The 20,093-nt window shown below is 48.9% G+C and overlaps 2 protein-coding genes across 3 annotated transcripts in view; both read right to left on the bottom strand.

Moving 5' to 3' along the window:
* Window positions 1–130, bottom strand: part of MYO7A (myosin VIIA) — a 96,494-nt gene extending 96,364 nt beyond the window's left edge. For both annotated transcript variants that reach the window (XM_057377724.1, XM_057377723.1), the window contains exon 1: window positions 39–130. The gene's annotated coding sequence lies outside the window, so the exon portion shown is untranslated. The remainder of the gene's footprint in view (window positions 1–38) is intronic.
* A 3,601-nt stretch (window positions 131–3,731) lies between these two features.
* CAPN5 (calpain 5) overlaps window positions 3,732–20,093 on the bottom strand; it is a 49,761-nt gene continuing 33,399 nt past the window's right edge. The window contains exons 4-13 of the mRNA XM_057377725.1: window positions 15,823–16,031; window positions 15,202–15,394; window positions 14,457–14,650; window positions 13,745–13,822; window positions 12,963–13,158; window positions 11,505–11,627; window positions 10,630–10,826; window positions 10,065–10,186; window positions 7,332–7,468; window positions 3,732–7,013 (exon numbers count right to left, since the gene is read on the bottom strand). Coding sequence (XP_057233708.1) covers window positions 6,831–7,013; window positions 7,332–7,468; window positions 10,065–10,186; window positions 10,630–10,826; window positions 11,505–11,627; window positions 12,963–13,158; window positions 13,745–13,822; window positions 14,457–14,650; window positions 15,202–15,394; window positions 15,823–16,031 — 1,632 coding nt within the window. The 3' untranslated portion in view covers window positions 3,732–6,830. The remainder of the gene's footprint in view (window positions 7,014–7,331; window positions 7,469–10,064; window positions 10,187–10,629; window positions 10,827–11,504; window positions 11,628–12,962; window positions 13,159–13,744; window positions 13,823–14,456; window positions 14,651–15,201; window positions 15,395–15,822; window positions 16,032–20,093) is intronic.

Below are 20,093 nucleotides of genomic sequence, written 5' to 3' on the forward strand. Positions count from 1 at the left end.
CGGCTCCCCGGGTGCCGCCTGTCCCCGCTCCGCCTTACCTTAGCGGGGCATGGCCGGGACGGCGGCGGGGACGGGGCAGCGGTGCCCAGCGCGGAGCCTCCAGCACCGAGCGAGGGCAGCGCCTGCCCGGGCTGAGCCTCTTAGCGGGGGAGGAGCCGGGCTGCAGCCAGCCCCTGCTGTGGGTGGGGGTGTGGTGTGGGGGTGTGGGTGGGTGTGAGTGTGATTGTGAGCGTGATTGTGAGCGTGATTGATTGTGTGATTGTGATTGTGATTCTGATTTTGATTCTGATTCTGATTCTGATTCTGATTCTGATTCTGCGTGTGGTACCTCCGGACGGGGACCCGCAAGCGCCGCGCTCCCGCAGCAGCCCCAGTCTCCAAAGATGCGTCCTCCCCCATCCCTGGAGTCTGCCCCGGGTCATGGTACCATCAAATCACAGAACGGCCTGGGCTGGAAGGGACCTTAAACATCGCCCAGTCCCAATCCCSTCCCGKGGGCAGGGACACTTTCCACAAGACCAGGCTGCTCAGAGCCCCATCCAACCGGGCCTTGAACACTKCCAGGGATGGGCATTCACAGCTTCTCTGGGCAAACAGCTGTTCCAGTGCCTCACCACGCTCACAATAAAAAATTTATTCCTAATAGCTAATCTAAATCTCCCTTCTTTAAGTTTAAAACCATACCCCCTTTTCCTGTCACTATCTGATTATGTAAAATGCCTTCATGGCACACATGAAGATCCCTGCTGCTAATTTAGCTGCAGTTTGAAGTCCTTGTGCAGAGCCCTGATGGATTCTTGAGATGAAGAGTGGCTGGAAGAGTCCTTGTCCCCTGTGCAGAGGTCTCCAGGCTGTGCAAGGGACTGTACTGAGSTCCTGTGGGGTGAGGCCAGGAGCTGACAGGCATCCTGGTTTGAATGCCCCAACCCTGTGCACTTGTAAATGTGGAAACTGGAACAGGAAAACACTCGAGGACTGGGAAACTCAGAGCTGAGGTTTTGCCTAGAAGCTTAACTCTGACCTGGTGACTCCCTTCCCAAATCTGGAGTAGTGCCTTTTTTCCTTCCTGCTGAGAAAGGTGGGGTTGGATTTTAATTGTGCTAAGAAACACCACGGAAGTTTCTTACTTAGGTATAAAACTTGTCATCTGAGCTAGGAAAAGGTGCAAAATACACCTTTTTATTTGCATCGTTATCATAAAAGTTGTTTCTAAGCTCCACTTAGGAACGAGGGGGCTGGAAATCCTCCTGGAGACATGGATGAATGCATTTTTTTTGGTGATACTTCAGGAGTATGGMGCAATAAGAGGAAGCCTCCTTCCTTCAAAGCCAACCAGGAACTCTGCTCAAGAATTAGAAGTCACAGCACAGTCACCTGGGCCCTTCCCCAGCCCTTGGAGACAGCCTGCTGCTGCCCAGCCCGCAGCCTGAACAGACTCAGCTGACCTGAAGCCCAGGACAGATGATTTGTGACCCCCTGGGGCTATGGCCAGTTTCACTCAAGCCCTCCTCACTGTGTCGATGCAGTTTTGGTGTGGATGTGAGGGCAGACACTGCCTGTGCCTGGGAAGGGTCCAGGCTTGGGCAGCCCTTCCTGGTGCCCACCATGACCCATGGCTGTGTGGAAAGGCAGTGAGGAAAGGCAGACAGGGCTGGACACCTTCCTTTCTGCACCACGGGGTTTGGAGGTGGGATCTGAACMGTGCAGGGAACCTTCAGACAAGTGCTCAGAACAGAGCCCAGTGGCCAATCCCTGGGTATTTAACCCCTGGGCTATTGGCCAAGCATGTGGTAGCACCTGAACAGTTCTGAGGGACAGGCAATGAACTCATCCTATTGCTGAAGGCCCTTCCACCTCTGGAGCTTTTCCTGCTGGAAATCCTTTTGAACAGCTCATGTGGGAGGGAATGTATGCAGGCATTACGGGTGGACAATGGTGACTAAAGGGGATCCAGCTGCAAGAAGAAATATTTCAGCATCAATTTTCAGCCACAGAATGGATGTCTGTTACTCCACAAAGAWGCTCTTTCAGGTCAAAGGCAGACTCTGAATTGCCCATCTATCACAGAATCGTGTAATCACASAGTRGTTTGGGTTGGAAGGCACCTTAAAGRTSATCCAGTTCCAAYCCCCCTGCTATGGGCAGGGACACTTTCCACTAGACCAGGTTGCTCWGAGCCCCATCTAATCTGCCCTTGAACACYRCCAGGGATGGGGCATCCACARTTTCTCTGGGCAAGCTGTGCCAGTGCCTCATCACACTCAGAGGAAAGAGTTTCTTCCAGTTGTTTTGTCTAATCCCACTCTCTTTCACTTTAAAGCCATTYCCCACTTGTTCTATCAAAACATGTCCTTACAAAAAGTCCTTTAAAAAGTCCCCTATAAAAACTATACTTAACGTTTGTGAGCAGAAATCCCTGTCAAATGGCCATGCTGGAGGGATAAGGAGATACTGCAGGACCCTTGGTGAGCCTGGGCTGGGTCCTGCCTGGAGCTGTGCACTAYGCATTGCTTGCTGCTGGTCTCCAAACGTGCACAATGTCCCCACATCTCCACACTGATGTGCTGGGGTCCCACACCAATTCCAGCATCCCTTTCTCCAAGCTGGTGTGCATCAGCAGCAGACACAGGCAGGGCTACAAAGGAAACTACACTTTTCAGCCCACTGCCCCAATGCCAGCAAAACTGAGGTGTGGATGTTGGTGGGAAAGGAAACCTCCATTCCTACACAATSCTCTGTGGCTTATCCAGGCTTGCATTGACATTTTTTTTTTTTTTTTAATGTGCACAGAGCAGGACTCAGTAAAGCCACCTGGTCTACACCAGAGCTCCTGTGCTGTGTCCAGCAACAATATCACAGCCCCATAGGTGCCCAGCAGGGTCTACTGGGGAGACCCGCCAGGAGAATATTAGCATGTTTGAGGGACTAAGGTGTTTGTGAGGTTTGCCCCTGAAGAAAACTCCTTGCAAGGTATTTCAGTGATAGAGGCAGAGGAATAGCATGCTCATTTCTCTATCTAATGGTGACACATTTTGTCCCAGAGGATGATCGCAGGAGCTGGAGGGTCTGGGAAGTTACCCTCACTCCACAATAAAAGGGGATTTTTCCAGATGTCTGCTCCAGGCTCTYGAGGGTGGGCTGCAGAAGCACACAGCTCCTTCATGCTGCAGAGACTGAGCAGAGGCAGCTGGTGGAGGGAAGCTGAGATGGAGGCAGGATCCAGCAGCAGTGCTTTGGGTTCTTGTGTTACAGCAGCAAGACTGGTGATGGCCATGGGCAGGGCCAGGCTCTTCCAATGCTCCCCAGGTGCATTGTACAGGCTTGTTCTCTCAGGGAAAGCCGTCCAAAACCCACTTTTTCCTTTYACTTTGTCTATAACTCTCCCTCCACTCCTTTATTTCTTTCAGCAATCTGCAGAGCTCTTTTCCAGGTCAGGTGAGGCTCAAAAACCCAAGTTCCCTGCACTGTGGTGAGTCTGGGGTATAGTATGAAAAGGTTTATAGTCAGAGCAGGTTACCCATCCCCTCTGTGGATTTTCTCAGTGAATGTGAGTGCAGCCTTGTGTGAAAGCCTCCTGCAGATCACTTTGCCTCAGTCTCAAAGTCCACAGAGAAAACAATTTGAATGGAGTTTGGTGAATCRAGCAAATTCCAAAGGCTCTGCAGAGCCACCTTGTGCCCATCAAAARCCTTCTGGAAGAACACAGCAGTTCAAAGGCAAGGAGTCTGAATAAAATATACACAATTTATTTATTTATAGGAGGTTTACAGCTGTACAATGTTGGCTTTCTGCTTGGACCAYTCTGATCTTGTGCAGCACGACACGTCAGCGACTTTGGAGATGAAGACAGCCTGCTTTAACAGGCTGATATCTAAAGAAATGGATTCCACAGAGTGTAACGCCAGGCTGCTTGCAACCATTGAAATGATTAACAAAAGAAATGTGAAATAAATCAGACACATGGCCTACCCCACTCATGAGGGACTGGAAAGGGCCTATCAGACCTGCMCTCCTCTCAGAAAATAAAAAAAAAAMCAAACCCTGAATGTTTCTGGTTACTTCATTCAAAGAGAAAAGGCATCAAAAACAAGAATGGCATTTCAATAACTCTCCTCCCTCATCCATTCTACAAATAAGACAAAAAGAAGAGTAAGAAAGGTAATTTTTGTTATTCCATTGGAAATGTAGGGAAAGAAGGCTTTTGCTCGAACTTTTCCAAAGCTTTTTTTTTTTTTAAAAAAAAAAAAGGACAAATATTACTGATATTAAGACTATTTGGTCCTGATATAGAGTGATTTTTTTTTTTTTTTTTAAGAAGCTGTTAAAAAGCTGCCTTTCCTCTCTTTATGGCTTGATTCTCTGTAGGAAGGAAGGAGGTTCCCTGGGGTACCAGGGCYCCACAACTCCTTGGTGAGCTTTGGCACCACTCCTTGGGGATCACGGTGCCTTTGGCATGTGGCAGGGCACTCTTGGCCAAACAGCTSTCCATAGCCCATCTTCCCAAGAAAACCAGGCTAATGCAGGCAGCTGGATACCTCYATCTGTTGATGAGGGTACAAAGCTCCTCTCACGCTCCTGCAATGCCAAATAGCTCACCCCCCTACCAGGTGAGGTATCTTTGGGCATCCYTCTCCCCCATCACTCTGAGCATTAGCCAGTGAGATCTTCTCCAAACACCCAAATCATACCTTCCAGCCCCACAATCCTGCTTTCATTTACTTTCACTGATGAGTCTCATAAACAAAACTAGGATAAAATCAAAATATCTCTGCATTGKTCTTCCCAAATTTGCTTTGACCTTGGGATCAAAAGGTTTCTTTACCTAACTGGGAGCTCTTAAGTCAATTCTGCAAGATGCTGAACTAAACTTGGTCCCAGTGATGGCACCTGGAGTTGGAGGGTGCAAGCCAGGAATAATTGAGATGTGGAAAGAGCATCATGGGGACTACCTCTCGCCTTTAAGTCCTGAAATTCAAGACCTAAGAAGATAAGCAAATCTGGCCATAAAGCCAACTYATAGCTGCAGGAGGTAGACTGTGAAGATGAGGAAAGGGGAAAAGCAGCCTGCAAAAATCCACGCAGTTGCACCATCTGCTTCTGGTTGCACCAAGAACTGAGCTAGCAGGTACTGTGACTTTGGGGAACACTGTACCATGTTTCAGAYGTAGCAGACCTCTAATGACTTAAACAAAAAACCCAAACAGACTKGCAGGACAAATGTGAGTGTTCAGTAGGACAAGGAGAAACTCTTTGCTATGGCAAAAGAAGGCTTTCCTGTTCACTTTTTTAGCARGAAAAGGACTCAGCTCAGGCCAAAATGTACCAAGATTCAAAGATTGTATAATATGTATYAATTTCCTTTCACTTGCATGCAGCTGACTGCAAAATATTTGCTTGTTAGAAAATCTGACTGAAAAATCCCTTAACTTGCACCACTTTAAAGGCACATGAATAAAAACCCCCAAACAACGGGAGAAAAAAAAAAGGGGTTGAAGCCTGTCCTAATCAGCTGCTGAAAGGCCAGACAACGGGTTGTTGTTTGGCTTATCTGGGATGGTTTATAAGAAGCYGGATTCTGCCACCCAGTGGAATAAAAAAGATTAACCCAGTTTTCATGTAAATCAGGAGCAGACTGTGGCCCTAGACACGTCCCCAAGGATGCATTCAGGCTGTGCTCGTGAGACTGGCTCTAGGACTGTGCAACTCACCCTCCACGATAGCAGACTRGAAATTAAAGGTGAGAGATGGACACTGGAATGAATCAAATATTCCCAGAATTTTCAGGCTGCACTGGGAGCAGTGCTTCTCTASTACATGCTAAAATCCCACTATTTTTAAAAAGAATTTGAGAAAGCGAGGCACTGAGAAATGATGCACTGTAGGCAGCAGTACAGATGGAGCCCACGGAGCGAAGCTTCCCATCCCTTGAACTGGACACTTTGGCCTTCAGAGGAACCAATCTTCTCTTACCTAAACACTGAACTGCCCCAGCAGACAACTCAGCTTGCTCCAGCCCAGCGAGCTCTTGGGACGGGGATGGCATGGAGACGTGGAGACAACAGGCACCACAGGAATTCAGGAGGCACACACAGGAGCAGGGTCCAGACTGGTTCAGAAACTTGACCCCAGAGAACAGTTATCCCACAGCTCTTGGCACCTTTGTATCCTTTAGAGTTGTGTGGGGTTGAACAAGACTCGGGTGGAGACACTTCTCCCCAAAATGATAGAGCCTTTGGTCTTGTTGCCCCTGCGGATCTGGGATTTGGGCTGCCTTGGTGCATTTTCCTTGCAGATGCAGTATGCAAAGCCACACCCAAAAAACATCTCCCAGGCCCCGATCAGCTTTGCCACTCCTCCTTGGCTGTGGTGCCTCCACAGATAAGCAGTTACACGGCAATTTCAAGGGAGACAACTCCATGCACACTACTCTTAACCCAAGCAGACACACTGAAGAAGCAGCCRCTGGGACCGCGGTGGCCACACGTGTGCGTGGTGGCACGTGTGCGTGCCAGCCTGTGTAAACAAACAGCCCCAGGGCCCCGTGCTCCGGCTGTCAGGACACACAGCGTGCTCACAGCGGTCCCACAGCGCTCGTGGCAGCCGGGGGGCTGCAGAGGACGCCAGCAGAAGGATCGTTGCGGTTCCCCCCAAAAAAGGCACCATTTTTTAACATTGAAAACACAAGATTGGCTCCTTGGAGTGGAATGCATGCATGGTTCATATACACTTTGCAGATGGCAGGAAGGCTGTGTGTCTCTCTCTCTACATATATATGTATGTGTGCATGTTTATATTCACATAGTGGCACCGGAGGAGCCGTCCTTGAGCACTCAGACATTGGTGAGGATGTTACTGCTGAGCAGCATGACAGCAATGGTTCCAGGGAGATCGTTGGACCTCCTGTTGCCCTTGTCCTGGAGGTGCAGCGTGTGCACCGACTGCCGGTCACTGGGGTCCCCCGTCAGCACCACCTGGCCCAAGAACTCRTCACTTAGCAAGTTGTGGTTCCAGATCTGCGGGAACAAAACAGGGATGAGAGCAGCTCCATCAGGGATACAGCCACCCTTCATGAACTGCAGAGAAGGAGTTACTGGGGACATGCCCTGAGCTGAAGCCAGGGAGGTGGTGAGGAGTGGGAGTGGCACTCTGGAAGTGAGAGGCATGAAGGATATGCCTTTGCCAGATGTCACTGTGCTGGTGAGAGGTTGAGCTGCATTAACTAATGATGCTCAGCCTGGGGAACACATCTGCTGTGGACAGTGTGGAAAGGGGAGGGGGTCCAAGTGAGAGAGGGTCTCCATCCCTCAGCCCACTGCTTGCCTGACAGGTACCTGAACAATGATGGGCTGTCCTGGCTTCTTTCGGTAAAAGAGCCCTTTCACATCGAATTCTGGTGATACCGTGTTCTTCTTCACCGGAGAGCGAACCTTTTGCCCTTCGCACTTGATGATCACGTAAGGGTCAGCTCCTGAGGAGAGAAAAGGGAATTTTTGTTTTGYTGCAGCTTCTGAAATTCCTTTTCCAGGGGTGTCACACAGTACTTTGCCTCCCTGGTCCACCAGAGGAGATGGGTATCTGCCAAAGCATTTGTCACACCYCAGATGGTGCCCATGGAGCTCAGCTGTTTGGCTCAGGTTTAATTCTATTCGGTGACATTGTCCCTGGGCAGCAAATGCTGACAAACTGCCATGAAGCTGGGGAAGGGTCTGATGGAGCACAAGTCTGATAAGGAGCAGCTGAAGGAGCTGGGGGGCTCAGCCTGGAGAAAAGGAGGCTCAGGGGGGACCTTATCACTCTCTACCACTGCCTGAATGGAAGATGTAATGAGGTGGGGGTTGGTCTCTTCTCCCAGGAAACAARCACCAGGACAAGAAGAAAGGGCCTCAAATTACATCTTGGGTAGTTGAGACTGGACGTTAGGAAAAACTTGCTCATCAAAAGGGTTGTCAAGCACTGGAACAGGCTGCCCAGGGCAGTGGTGGAGTCACCATCCCTGGAGGGATTTAAAAGATGTGTAGATGTGGCAGTTGGGAACATGATTTAGTGTTGGGCTTTGCWGTGCTGGGTTAAGGGTTGGACTCGATGACCTTAGAGGGCTTTTCCAATTGAAACATTCTATGATTCCATGAAATGGCACCTCTCTTGTCCCCAGATTCTACAGAAAAATTCCCTCATCACTACAAATCCTCCTGACCACTGTAGTAAATCTTCCATGGAAGATGACCATCCTACTCAACCCTCCTTTCAGGATTTGCTACCCTAGAGGCTCCCCTTCTCTGGAGAAGAGAAAGATGCTCACACAAGGAAATTCCAGATGAAGATAAAGTTACCAAGTTCACATGTTACCAGCCCACAGCTGAGCTTCCAGGAGAAGGAAAGAGTCCCTCATTAGTGAATGTTTTCATCTTGCCAAGCAAGTGCTTATTTTGGGAATTTCAGTAGAGAAAGAGCYATTGCTATGGACATTTAAATGTCAGAATGCATTTTCTTACCATGAGCTTTAGTGGCTATGATGGAAACACAGACCAGTTGGATGAGTTTTCTTGTCCAAGGGAAATGTGGAAATGAGGAGGAACACCCCAGCCCCTTCTGAGGGTGAGGGATTTTGACAGGCAGACCACCTCTTTGCTAGCTTTCTGTTTGCAAGGACCTGGCTCCCCTGGTGAGACACAGCTGCTGGATTTCACAGCTGTGTTTCCAAATTACCTTATCTTTTGGGATGTCCCATTACATCCTGATATTCCATCAGCCAGAGCCAAATTCCTATCTGTAAATCACTATTTCCAAAGTAGTGCTAAAGGCCTGGGCTGGGATGTTTGAGAAATGCCACTGCATTGGAAAACACCAAACACGCTGTTGGTGATGGGAGCTGAACAGCTGGAAAACAGCTGGAAGAAAGCAATTCCCAAAGTGTTTTTGTGGAAAAAGTGTTTTATGACTCCAGAATCCACACGTCTTCTTGTCTGAGGCAAAGACAAACCTCCTTGTTTCTGTGAACAGTTCAGAGAMCTTTGGCTATGCAGATTTCCCTGCATTGCTACAGATGACCTGTTGTGAACAACCCAAGAAAAAGAACACCTGCCTGGAGAAAAATTCCCTCCCCAAACACCAGACAAGGGTATAAGGACTCGCTTTGTGGCATGCGATTAATAAGCACATTTGTAGTCCTTGCTTACAAAAGATCCCGCTCGTTACTTTCAAGGGTGTAGTTACAGGCAGGCCTGATAATAATTCTTGGATGAAAAAAAAGTATAATTTAAACTGTGTTTTATTTATATTTTTTAAGTTTTCAATTTTTATATTTTAAATGTGGTTTGAAAGTGTTTGGCTAAATCTTGCCACAATCACCTCATGTCCTTGACTCGGGAAATGGGTGAGAAAGGCTAGGATCTGCTCTGTTTCCATGGTGGAAAGGTATTTGCTTCTCTGATGGCAACCTCTAGACCTTCATCCCAATTTTAACAATCTCCTAGCACAAGCCATCACTGCCCCTGGGTTCCTTGGTCCAGATGCTCCAACAGACAGAACATGGGGCTCTCATAATGAGCCTCTGTGTGGCTGCAGGACACAGGTATGTTCCTGCYGCCATTTTCCATGCAGGAAAAGTGATGATGCCAGAACAGATCTATATCCATGCCATCCCAAAGTGAGCTAAATTTGACACACCCTCTATTGACAAGGCATTTATCTACCCTCCAGTGATTAATATGACACCTCAGGCACTTTCTCTGCCCTTCCTACTTAAAAGGCTTTAAATACAATTCCTGACTTTTAAGCTGCTCACACTTGGGAGGAAAGCTTTGGTTGTTCCAGGACCACTGCTATGGGCTTTGGAGAAGTTTTGGGAGGACCTCAGAYAACAGCCTAAATATAACAGCTCTCAGGACATGTCCACTGCAAGAAGTGAATTTGATTCTCCCTGGACTTACTCCTCCTCTGGTGCCTGACTCAGGCATGTTCACTGAAAAAAAAAATCTGAGGACATGAATCCCATCAATGTTCCACTTCATAAACCACCTCCCAACTCTTCTGGGGCCAGGCAACAGGCCGGGAAAGACCAGTACCTCCTTGGGTGTCCTGATTCTTGAGCCCAGCTGCAGCAAGGACATGGATCTGGGAYACTACTTGTGGGTAGCCACACATCCCAGTCCAGCAGGTGTGTGGTGGCTCATCCAATGTCAGTTCTCTGCAAGGAAAAACACGTGGCTTCAGGAAAAACACTGAGAGGTGCCCAATCTTACCCCAAAGGGGTTGCTCTGGCATGATGAAGGACTATACAGGCCATTCACTTAAGAGTTCGACTCAATGACCATTGGATGATCCTTAGGGATCGTTTGCAATTCAGAATATTCTGTGATGCTGTGACTATGTACTGTCCACTGTCAGGCTCTGCTCTCCACTCCAATCTGCTCAGCCCGGGTTTGGGATGATCTCCCATATCATGCTAAGAAGCAGAGTGGGAGCTTCTCTGCCTGTCTGTGRAGAAACATGTAAAGGTGTCCCGTCTCTTAACAGAAAGCCAAACAGAGTTGCAGGCAAGGCTGTGAGCATTGAGGAAAACCACAGATCAAAAGCACAGAGCTGTCTGCAACGAGCCAATTCCTCCCCATCACTGCTCCTGCTCCTTACCGGCAGTCTGAAGGCACGTCTGTGAAAATCCTGAGAAGGAACTCGCCTTCGTGACCAGGGTCRAAAGTGGTGGGGATGATGACGTAGCGGCCTTCCTTCAGGTCGGTCCTCAGGAAGACGCTGCGGGAGTTGATGTAGATGGAGCTGGCCACCTTCTGCTGCAGGGTGTGCATCCGGTAGTTCCTGTTCAGCTCCACCTGGGCAGAGACCACACTGGGATGGTCAGGGGATTGGCACTGGCTGAAAAGGTACTGGTATCCGCCATGGAGGGGGGAAAGACTGCAAGGACTGAGTTCACAGTGCCAGGAGACCTGGAGTTACAAGAGTCTGCAAAATGGTCCCAACTGTGCTGGGTGGAAAACAAGTGTGGACATGGCTGTCCCAGCTCTTTTGGCTCAGGGACTCATCTCTTGCATCTCAGATTAACACTGGGGACCCAGAAGACAACACATAATGTTTGGTCTAAMAGATTTCAAYAYTTGGAGAGAAAAGACTAATCACTGCTTTTGGCAAGAACTRCGCAGAATTRTAGAATGGTTTGGGCTGGAAGGGACCTTCGAGATCAAATAGTTTCAATCTCCTGCCACAGGAAGGGACAGCTCCTACTAGAACACATTACTCAAAGCCACATCCATCAGGGCCTTGAACATTCYCAGAGATGGAGCATCCACAACTTCTCTGGGCAACCTGCTGTCCATGCTGTCCCCTCTGATATTCCTCCTCATCTCAAGAGGAGAGCAGGCCGCGCTGATGGCACCCCAGAAGCACCCAGATAACGCTAAAATGAACGATAAGGTCATGCAGGACTGATGCACCACTCCACCACCACCMAGTTCACAGAGGCATTGAGGCCAACATGCAGGAGCCCAGCCCACCTTATGGATATCAAAGCCTATGGCCAAGTTCTCTCCTTTGCCCTCTTTGCGACTCGTCCTTTTGGGCTTCTGCTGGATGGAGATCAGCACYTCATCTTCTGCCTTCTTCACATCAAACACATACTGGAAGCAAAGAGAGGAAGGTAAGGGAGATATTTATTAATACAGGATTTTTATAAATGTCCAGGATCCCTGGGCATGGGTGGGGGTGGATTTAACAGACTGAACATCAGTTTCTCCCCATCCACCTCCATGSAGGGACAGCCTGGCTTCAGTACACACACTGAGAGGCCATACCCCCTCCTCTTGGGAAATGGCAGCAACTTGACAAGTCAAGGATGTTTTTGGCTTATCTTTAGAGAAATASTGTGAAATCCAATCTCTGAATTGCTCAGCAGAATCCAAGCAGTCTGGATGTAGTCTCATACCAGAGACTCACCCCTTGCAGTCTGCCAGAAGTCCTCCTATAGGGCATGGAAGGAASAACTGATGTTCAGAGACCTAAGATGAAGGCTACTACAGAGCYGGAAGGTGGAAATTACTCTCCCACATCCTTGGTGACAACTCCTGGAATAGACCAGACCATCCTTCATCTGCTTGTTAGATGAAGGACTCACAAGGACCTCACTTGTGACACTGAGAATCACACTTCAGAGCAGGACAAGACAACTGTAGAATCATTAATGCTGGAAAAGACCTCTAGCCAGCCCAACCCTTAACCCAGAACTGCCAARTCCACTGCTAAACCACGTCCYCAAGTGCCATACCCACAGGTCTTTTGAACACTTCCAGAAACATTTCCAGATTTCACCATGGCCCTGGGCAGCCTCTTCTAATGTCTTCACCCTTCCAGTGAAGAAGTTTTCCATAATTTTCAATCCAAACCTCCCCTGGCACAACTTGAGGCTGTTTTCTCTCATCCTACCACTTGTTACCTGGGAGAAGGGACCCGCACCTGGACAAGATCTCCTTCAGGTATTTGTAGAGAGCCATAAGTTCCCCATCAGCCTCCTTTTCTCCAGTTAAGTTTGTTCCAGGAGATGAACTTCAAGCTAGAAGGAAATGGCCTTGTGGGCCACACCTGCCCTAGTAAATTTAACAGTGCCAAAATTTGGGCAAAAAACCTGGAATTTGATAATTCAGCCATCCAGATTGTTGGAAATTACTCTGGCCCTGTTTGACTGGAACCAGCCAACATTACTACCCTGTGGCACAGTCTGTTTTCTGCTTGTGCCAAGAGGCTCTACACCAAGCACTTGGATGCAGTCTCCCTGATAAGAGGGATAAGGTTAATAGAGTTGGCCTCRATGCTGGTCATGCTGTGCCAGAAAATGGTCATAAGCACAAATAATCCATTAGAGGCCTGGWAGCCATTTCAGCCTTCTAGGTCCCTGCAGGAGAATTAAACCCTCGGAACACATGTGAAGGCTCCAGAAGGCCTTCTGCCCCATTACTCACTTGGGGGTTCTGCAGAAAGGTGTCCTTGTGGTTGATGCAGCCTCCAGAGCGGTTCTTCAAGGGGTCACTGCTTCTGGTCCATGCTCCRTGTAGCACTGCCTCCTCCCAGGTCTTGTGGATGCTCAGGTAGGAGGTGTTGATCATGCGGCACTTGATGATGTCCGTGAAGTATYTGCAGAAATCTTCAAAAGTCATCCTGAGTCAGGAAAGGGCAGAACTGGGTTATGCTGCTGGAAAAGTACACTGCAGKGATCTTCTTGGTCACCTGTTAGAGAGCATGGATTGTCTCTGATGGCTGATGAATAACAAAAGTTATTGATCAATTATCTCCAAAAGAGATGGAGATACCTTTCTCTATGCCTGCAGTAAATAGTTTTTGAGTTTAAACAACAGATCCCTGTGTTTGGGAATGGGAGAAGCAGCACAGTGKCCCTTTCTCCACACAAGGGTAAATGTTGTACCGAAATGTTCCTGGTAGGAACGTGAGGCTGTGAAGTTCAGCACATCTATGACAGGTTCTCAKTAGCCTGCTGAAATGGTTCAGCCCCAGTGTGATACAGAGCAGCTTGCAATCCCAGGGTCATGGCCACCCAAAGCTAACACCCACAGGCCCAAGGAAGGGGCTTCACTTGAGATCCCATGACTTGGAAGGCTGTTTTCTCCCGATTACTGTATGCATGTTTTCTCTGGATTACTGTATGCATGGGAATGATGCACATGCTCCATGGGGTGGAAAGATGCTGTGGGCATGGCCCATGGTGACAACCCCAGGAGGGACTCACCAAAACTCTCCATCATCTTCCACTGTCATTCCCATCTTCTCTCTCTCACTTTTGCTCACTTTCTGCCATTCTTCAGAGCTGAGGGAAGAGAACAGGATCATTACTTGTGGGTAAGGGACACACAGGAATTTGAGGCTTAAGAACTGTGTAAAGCCAGTCCCCATGCTGCTCTGGTTAGATCATCTTCCAAACATGGGAGAACTGCAGCACGGCTTGGAACTTCAACTTCGATCCTGAATAGTGGAGTTGAACCCAGCCTGACAAGGGGTTTTTTGGCCAGTACAAAGCCCTATCTGTAAAGGTAACAAAATTGACTGGCCAAAGGCTCTGGTTGCACCAGCCCTTGGCTCCTCATCTCATGCACAGACATCACAGCAGAGTCAGTGGCAGCAGAAGTGGATTCTGCTGGGGGCTCGTTTTGCTGGAATAAGACTGGGAGCAGAAAGGTGAGCAATAAAAATCATTCACTAGTAGGAACAAGCACTGAATCACAGAATCACTGAATGGTTTGGGTTGGAATGGACYTGAAATATCCCCTTGTTCCAGCCCCCCTGCCAGGAGTAGKGGSCCCTTCCTCAAAGCCTCATYCAACTTCACCTTGAACACTTCCAGGGATGGGGCATCCACAGCTTCTCTGCGCCACCTGTGCCAGTGCCTCACMACCCTCACAGGGAGGAATTCCCCMCTGAAAGMGCTGTCCATCCCAACTCACGTGTCACTCCAGGCGCCGTTCCACTCCCGCTCGCCCCACGGGTTGCGCATGCGGATCATGTCCAGCTTCTCCGACTTGAAGAAGGACAGGAGGCCGTGGCCCAGGCGCACCTTGCGCACGTCCGTCACCGCGTASGCGTGGCCCTTGACCAGCCCGCAGGCCAGCCGAGCCTCCATGTCAGCCGCCGACGTGGCCTGGCAGGGGGACACACAGGGCTCAGACCAGGGGGACGTGACCGCCTTTCAGGGGCTGGGAAAGARAKGAACTCAGATTTCCCTGCAGGTTTCTTTCAGCCAAAAAAAATAGCATCGATGGTCAGGGAAAGAGCCAGTTGGCACATTTCTCAGATGCCATTTTATGTGCTGGATCCCTCCTTTTCTTCATCTGCCTCATGAGGTCTCTGAGCTCTCRCAGGCAACCAATAAACCCACCCTACTGGTTGTACTGGGAGGTCTGGCAACCAGCATTTGTAGATGCCCAGMAGCAGACACCAAAATGCTTATTTTCCAGAATGGGTCCCCTCACAGCATTTAAAGGGTGCTGGGATGAATCTGGGCCCTTGGACACAGCAACAAGGAATAGAAGGGGTTGGCATTCAGGATTCACTCCTTTTACCACCATCAAGAAGTTGGAACCCTTGGCCACAATTTCTCTGACTAATTAAGAAGTTTATGACTGTGTAGGACAACTGCATCCTGAAAYGCCTATCCCATGGGATTGTGGCCATACAGGTAATGCTGCTTACTTTGATGGAGCAGCTGATGAGGCCTCCCCTGTTGTGCACCTTCAACACCCGCTCAAAGAGGAGGTTTCGCTTGGCTTCGTCAGCGATGTAGTCCCCTTCRGTCAGGTCGATTGGTTCAGAGACCCCACCAGTGAAATCCACCAGGGCATCTGCTGTGTTGCCTCCATCCAAAGCTTCGTAACAGCCTGACAGCCTGAAAGAGGGTGACAGGGATGGCACGACAACACTGGCTTGACACTTTTAGAGGTGTGGGACAATCCTTGGGGCAGCCTCAGGAATGGAGGTCTGCAGTTAAACTTCAGGTGGGAGAGGGCAGCAAACTAGGGTGAAAAAATAGGACCCACATTCCTTGCAGCACTCTTGCCATCACAGAACCAAAGCAAAAGAAATTTGAAATCTCTAGAATAGGTCTTACTTACAGAAACATCAAAGRGTATTTTGTTTTGAGGGTAAATTAGGGCTAGAGAAGGATTTTTCCTTAGTTTATGTCTGTTTGAGTTATGTACTACTCCTCCACAGGAAGGATGTTAGTTCCACTGCTACAAACCAGCTGATGAAGGAAGAGAGAGGAAAACCAGAGTGCCCAGGTCCCATTTATCCTACAACTGTCTGGGTACCTACTTGGCATAAGCTTTCTCCACCAAGGCACACCAGAACTCATTCCTGGAGTTGGAGTGGCAGTAGATGAGCTGATTGTGGAGGGTGGGCAGGCGGTCATCGATCACCACGTCCAGCCACTGACCAAAACGCCAGAATTGGAAGTGGAAGATCCCCACGTAGCTCTCGGGTTTCTCAGGGTTCCACTCCTGCTCCTTCCAGTCTGGAATTACCTGTAAGAGAGGAGGCATATGAATCTAAATTATTCCTTTTCTTCCTGGGATTGACTCTCGTCCTGGAATTAATGCAGACAATATCAAAGACAAGGAAGAATACAAGGGGGCAGACTTGTTTACAGTCTGCTGGGGCCAGATTTTGGACGTGGTTGCACCAATGCAGACTGGATTAACTTGTACTGGAATAGCTTAAACTTCACTGGCCCTTAGAGGATGGAGTCAAAGATCCTTGTCCGCTTTTTTACAGCCCTGCACCAGACATCTGCTGCCATCTACTTCTATAGCCAGGCTAGTGGAGCAGAAGAGTTCTTTGTCTAACCAGGGTGGTTATTTTTATGATCGTGTTTTTTGTTTTGKTTTTTTTTTTAGTGTCAGTAGGGTGTCACTAACAAAGGGCATCCTCTTTGATTCTCCTRCTCAGTTCTGGTGTGACTTGACTGGCCCAAGAACAAGTGCTGCATTCACCTCCCTGGTGCCAGTGAACAGGCAGCAGACACTCTGCATCCACCTAGCCTGTTAAATAAAAGAGGGAAAAGCAGGATCCCTACTCCCTCAAGGTCTTCATTCTTCCCTGACAAGAGCTACCAYGCTCATCCAGGCAAGCACAAGGAGGTGATTTGATGGAAGAAGGAAAAGAAGCTTTTGCTGAGGGTAAAGGCAACGTGGTTTTACTGCATGGCCAGGGCAGGCTGTGTGCAGCTGATGGCTGACAAGCACTGACCTGCTCAGYAGCAGTAATGTGACTGAATGTCCACAGCCCTGCTTCTTCACTTACCTGCTCCCAAAGGATCATGAGCTCAGTGACAAAAAGCCCAAGGTGYCCAAGCGAGTTTGAATTATGTTCCAACACAACAAATAATCCCTGTCCTGTGGAGAGCTGGGAGYGTTGGGGTGGGATAGGAGAGGACACAACTATACTGCACTTCAAAGATGCTCTTCAGGAAGTCACAGGACATGCTGAAACCACCTTTATTTACTGTGCTTTAGGCCCTTGACAAACTGACAGAGCTTTTGGGTTTTTTTTTTTTGGTTTTTTTTTTTTTGTTTTTTTTTTTTTTTTTTTTTTAATTTTTTGGTCTGCTGTCACAAAGTAGGAACTGTGCAGAGAGAATTCTCTCTGAAGAGCCCCCCGACTCCTTAGCTACCAGCAATGAACCAGCCCAGAGCTCTTCTTGCTCCTGCACTGAAATATTAATGATGCCATCAACCCTGCAAGCTCAGTGGCACTCTTGAATTGTCTGGATCAATAGAAGCAAAGCAGACAAAGCCATGAAAATGAGCCATGTTTGGAGGGTTTGGTGTTTTAGAGGAGCACTAACAACAGTGTCCCAGAGTCCTCCCTGGAGACTGCCAGGAAAGGTCAGGCAGCCCTCCACCAGTGCCCATTGATTCCCTCCTCCCTGGAGCTCATCCTAATGAATTGTCATAGAGGACCATGGTGATAATTAACTCGCTATTAATGTGGCCTTAGAAGTGATCCCAGCATTGATCAGAGGCAGCCTGTCAGCCAGAGCTGGCAGTGACAGCTTCCAGCTGGCTGGGCCTGGGACTTGCTCCWACTGGCACTGGGGGCAGGACACACAGGTCCCACCATCCTCCTCCGTCCCTTCACTTGGGGACAGCTCTGGGAGCACTCTACACCACTGAAGGCAGCAAAAGCCATCAGCTTTCACCCAGAGCAGAGGCCAGGAGCAAGGACTGGTCATATTTCTACACTGACCCAAGAGGAAACGACAGGAGTCTGATCTCCAGAGATGTTCCCTGCTGGAGAGTATGCCATGGGTCACCCATCCCAGGATCCCAACAAGTCCTGGACTCAGCTTGGTTGTGTCACACTGGGGCAGTGGAGATCACATCTTCTCCTCCACCCAACTGTGCTGCWTTTTCCTTAGGGGCTCAAGAAATCTGGAGCTGCGACACCATTTAGTGTGGCAAATTTACAGCGAAAGGGCTCAGAGACAGGAAAATTGGTAGAAATACCAGATTCACCTCCCTGAGCTGATTTAGGGCTTTTTTTCAATTTTCCTAAGAGTGGCTAATTAAGAAAAAAGGCATCTGTGACCCTGGAAAAAATGTCCCTGATTAGAAGGAGAAATTGGTACACACCAAGTTCTCCAAGACTGCTACTGGGAACTTGCCAGCTCAGGATGAGGAGAGAGGCACGCAGCTGTACCAATCTGCTGAACTGTTGTACAAACTGGGATGAAATTCCCCTGGAGATGGAACAGGGTGGAGTATCTGAAGGCCTTTATGGGATGCTGAAAATGCATAGGGAAAGTTGCAGTGACTGGGAAAAAAGATCATCTTCCCTGCAGCTCATCTTCCCTGCAGCAGAGAGAGATCCCACCACCCCCCTCACCTCCCTCCCCAGACTCYGAAGGATCCACCTGAGAATAATTCCCCTTCTATGCTCAGCTTCAAATCCCTTCCCAAATCACACAACACTTGCCCAACATTCCATGAAGCCTYTCACACCAAGAGAGAAGAAAGCAAATGCTTATTTTACATTTCACAGGTATTAAAAGGTGCTCAAAGGTACCAAYAGAGAGTTGAAATTTGGTGGGTGCTGCTTTATTGCACGCAGGATTAGAGCAGCTTCCAAAGGGAGCATGAAGAAGACACAAAGAGCCTCAGTCCTCACAGGGAACCCATTGTCTAGGCTTTTATTTACTGTGGTACATCAATACCCAGTGAGATATCTGCAGCAAGAGCTCTATCTACCCCAGCAATGTAGCAATGGCATATTGAGAGGCTTAGCATGCAAAAACCCCTCTGGGTGTTGCCAGTGGCTCCTGTTATTTGGTCTAAAGTGGTTTCTAGTCAGGAACTCTGCTCTGGGATGTACAAGCAGGGGTCTTCTATGGGAAAGTCTGCCAGAACCCTAAGGTGGGTTTGGCCAAGCAGGGATGAATCCACTTTTATCTCTACTCACCAAATCCAGCATTTCCTGTGGTCTAAACAAGACATCAATTTCTCTGGCAATGGCCATGGCATGGCTGTAGGATTTGGTGGCTGCCGAGCTTTGGTTGTGGGCAAGATTCTCCATACAACTTCCCGCTTTCTTTCTCCTCTCTGCCTGGCACAACTCATGCACATCATTTCATACACTGTTGTTGGGCTGGGGAGGGCACRGGGTCTGCATCTCCRGAGGCTTTGAAGAAGTTGGACTCTTTTTGGGGCTGGTCTGCATAGATCAGCAGGCCACAGGTTCAAAGTCAACTTGCCCTGGCTTTCCCATCACTGTGATGGGAATTCCCTCCTTACTCATCTTGGGAAGATGTCAGGATGCACCTTGARGAGTACTCACACACATCTGAGTGCCATCTGAGCAAAAACCAACCGTAATAATGTTTAATTATCTCAAGGGACTTTCCTATCTGTGTGTCTCAAGAAGCTGCCTTGAAGTACTCCCCACTTTTTGGTGAAGGAAAAGGAAACATCCAAAGTTAATAGTTTATTTGCAGTCATGGGCACAAAAAAMCCCTGTTCCAGTACTTATGAATGCACCACTCCCCTCTACCCCCACGGTCACCCAGACACCATTCCCAGCATTGTACACGGCAGGAGACACTGCTTTTCAGGGACAGAAGCAGCAGGCTCCTGCTCTGTGGTTTGCAAAATGCTCTGCAGTCTCATGGCTCTCTAGAGACACTTCAGAGTAAATATTTTCATGGGTGTTTTAAGGACAGAACAAAGCACAGATCAGCTCTGCTGCAGGGGACTCACTGCTGCCTCAGACCTACAGCCGGCTCTGCGCTGCTGCTCTGTGCACACAAACACACACAAATGCTCCAGCCCATCCTGGACCAACAAACTCCACCCTCCCCCCMGCAAGAAACGGTGGCAGTGGTTGCAAAAGGCTGATCCAACCTCCCYGTTAGTCCAGTGGGTTTGCAATCTGCAGAATAGAGCACATCCAAATGTACTCAGGCTTCACAGCGAGGCAGATTCTCCGTGGGGCTGTTCTTCAGGGACTCCAAGGAGCCACAGCAGCAGCACAGATCACCAGAGCCTGCAAGCACCTTGTGAGGAGAGGAACTCCTTCACAAACAAACGCTC

This window comes from Malurus melanocephalus, unplaced genomic scaffold (assembly GCF_030028575.1).
Source record: "Malurus melanocephalus ecotype Western Australia unplaced genomic scaffold, MMel_1.1 scaffold_322, whole genome shotgun sequence".
NCBI classification, from domain to species: Eukaryota; Metazoa; Chordata; class Aves; order Passeriformes; family Maluridae; genus Malurus; species Malurus melanocephalus.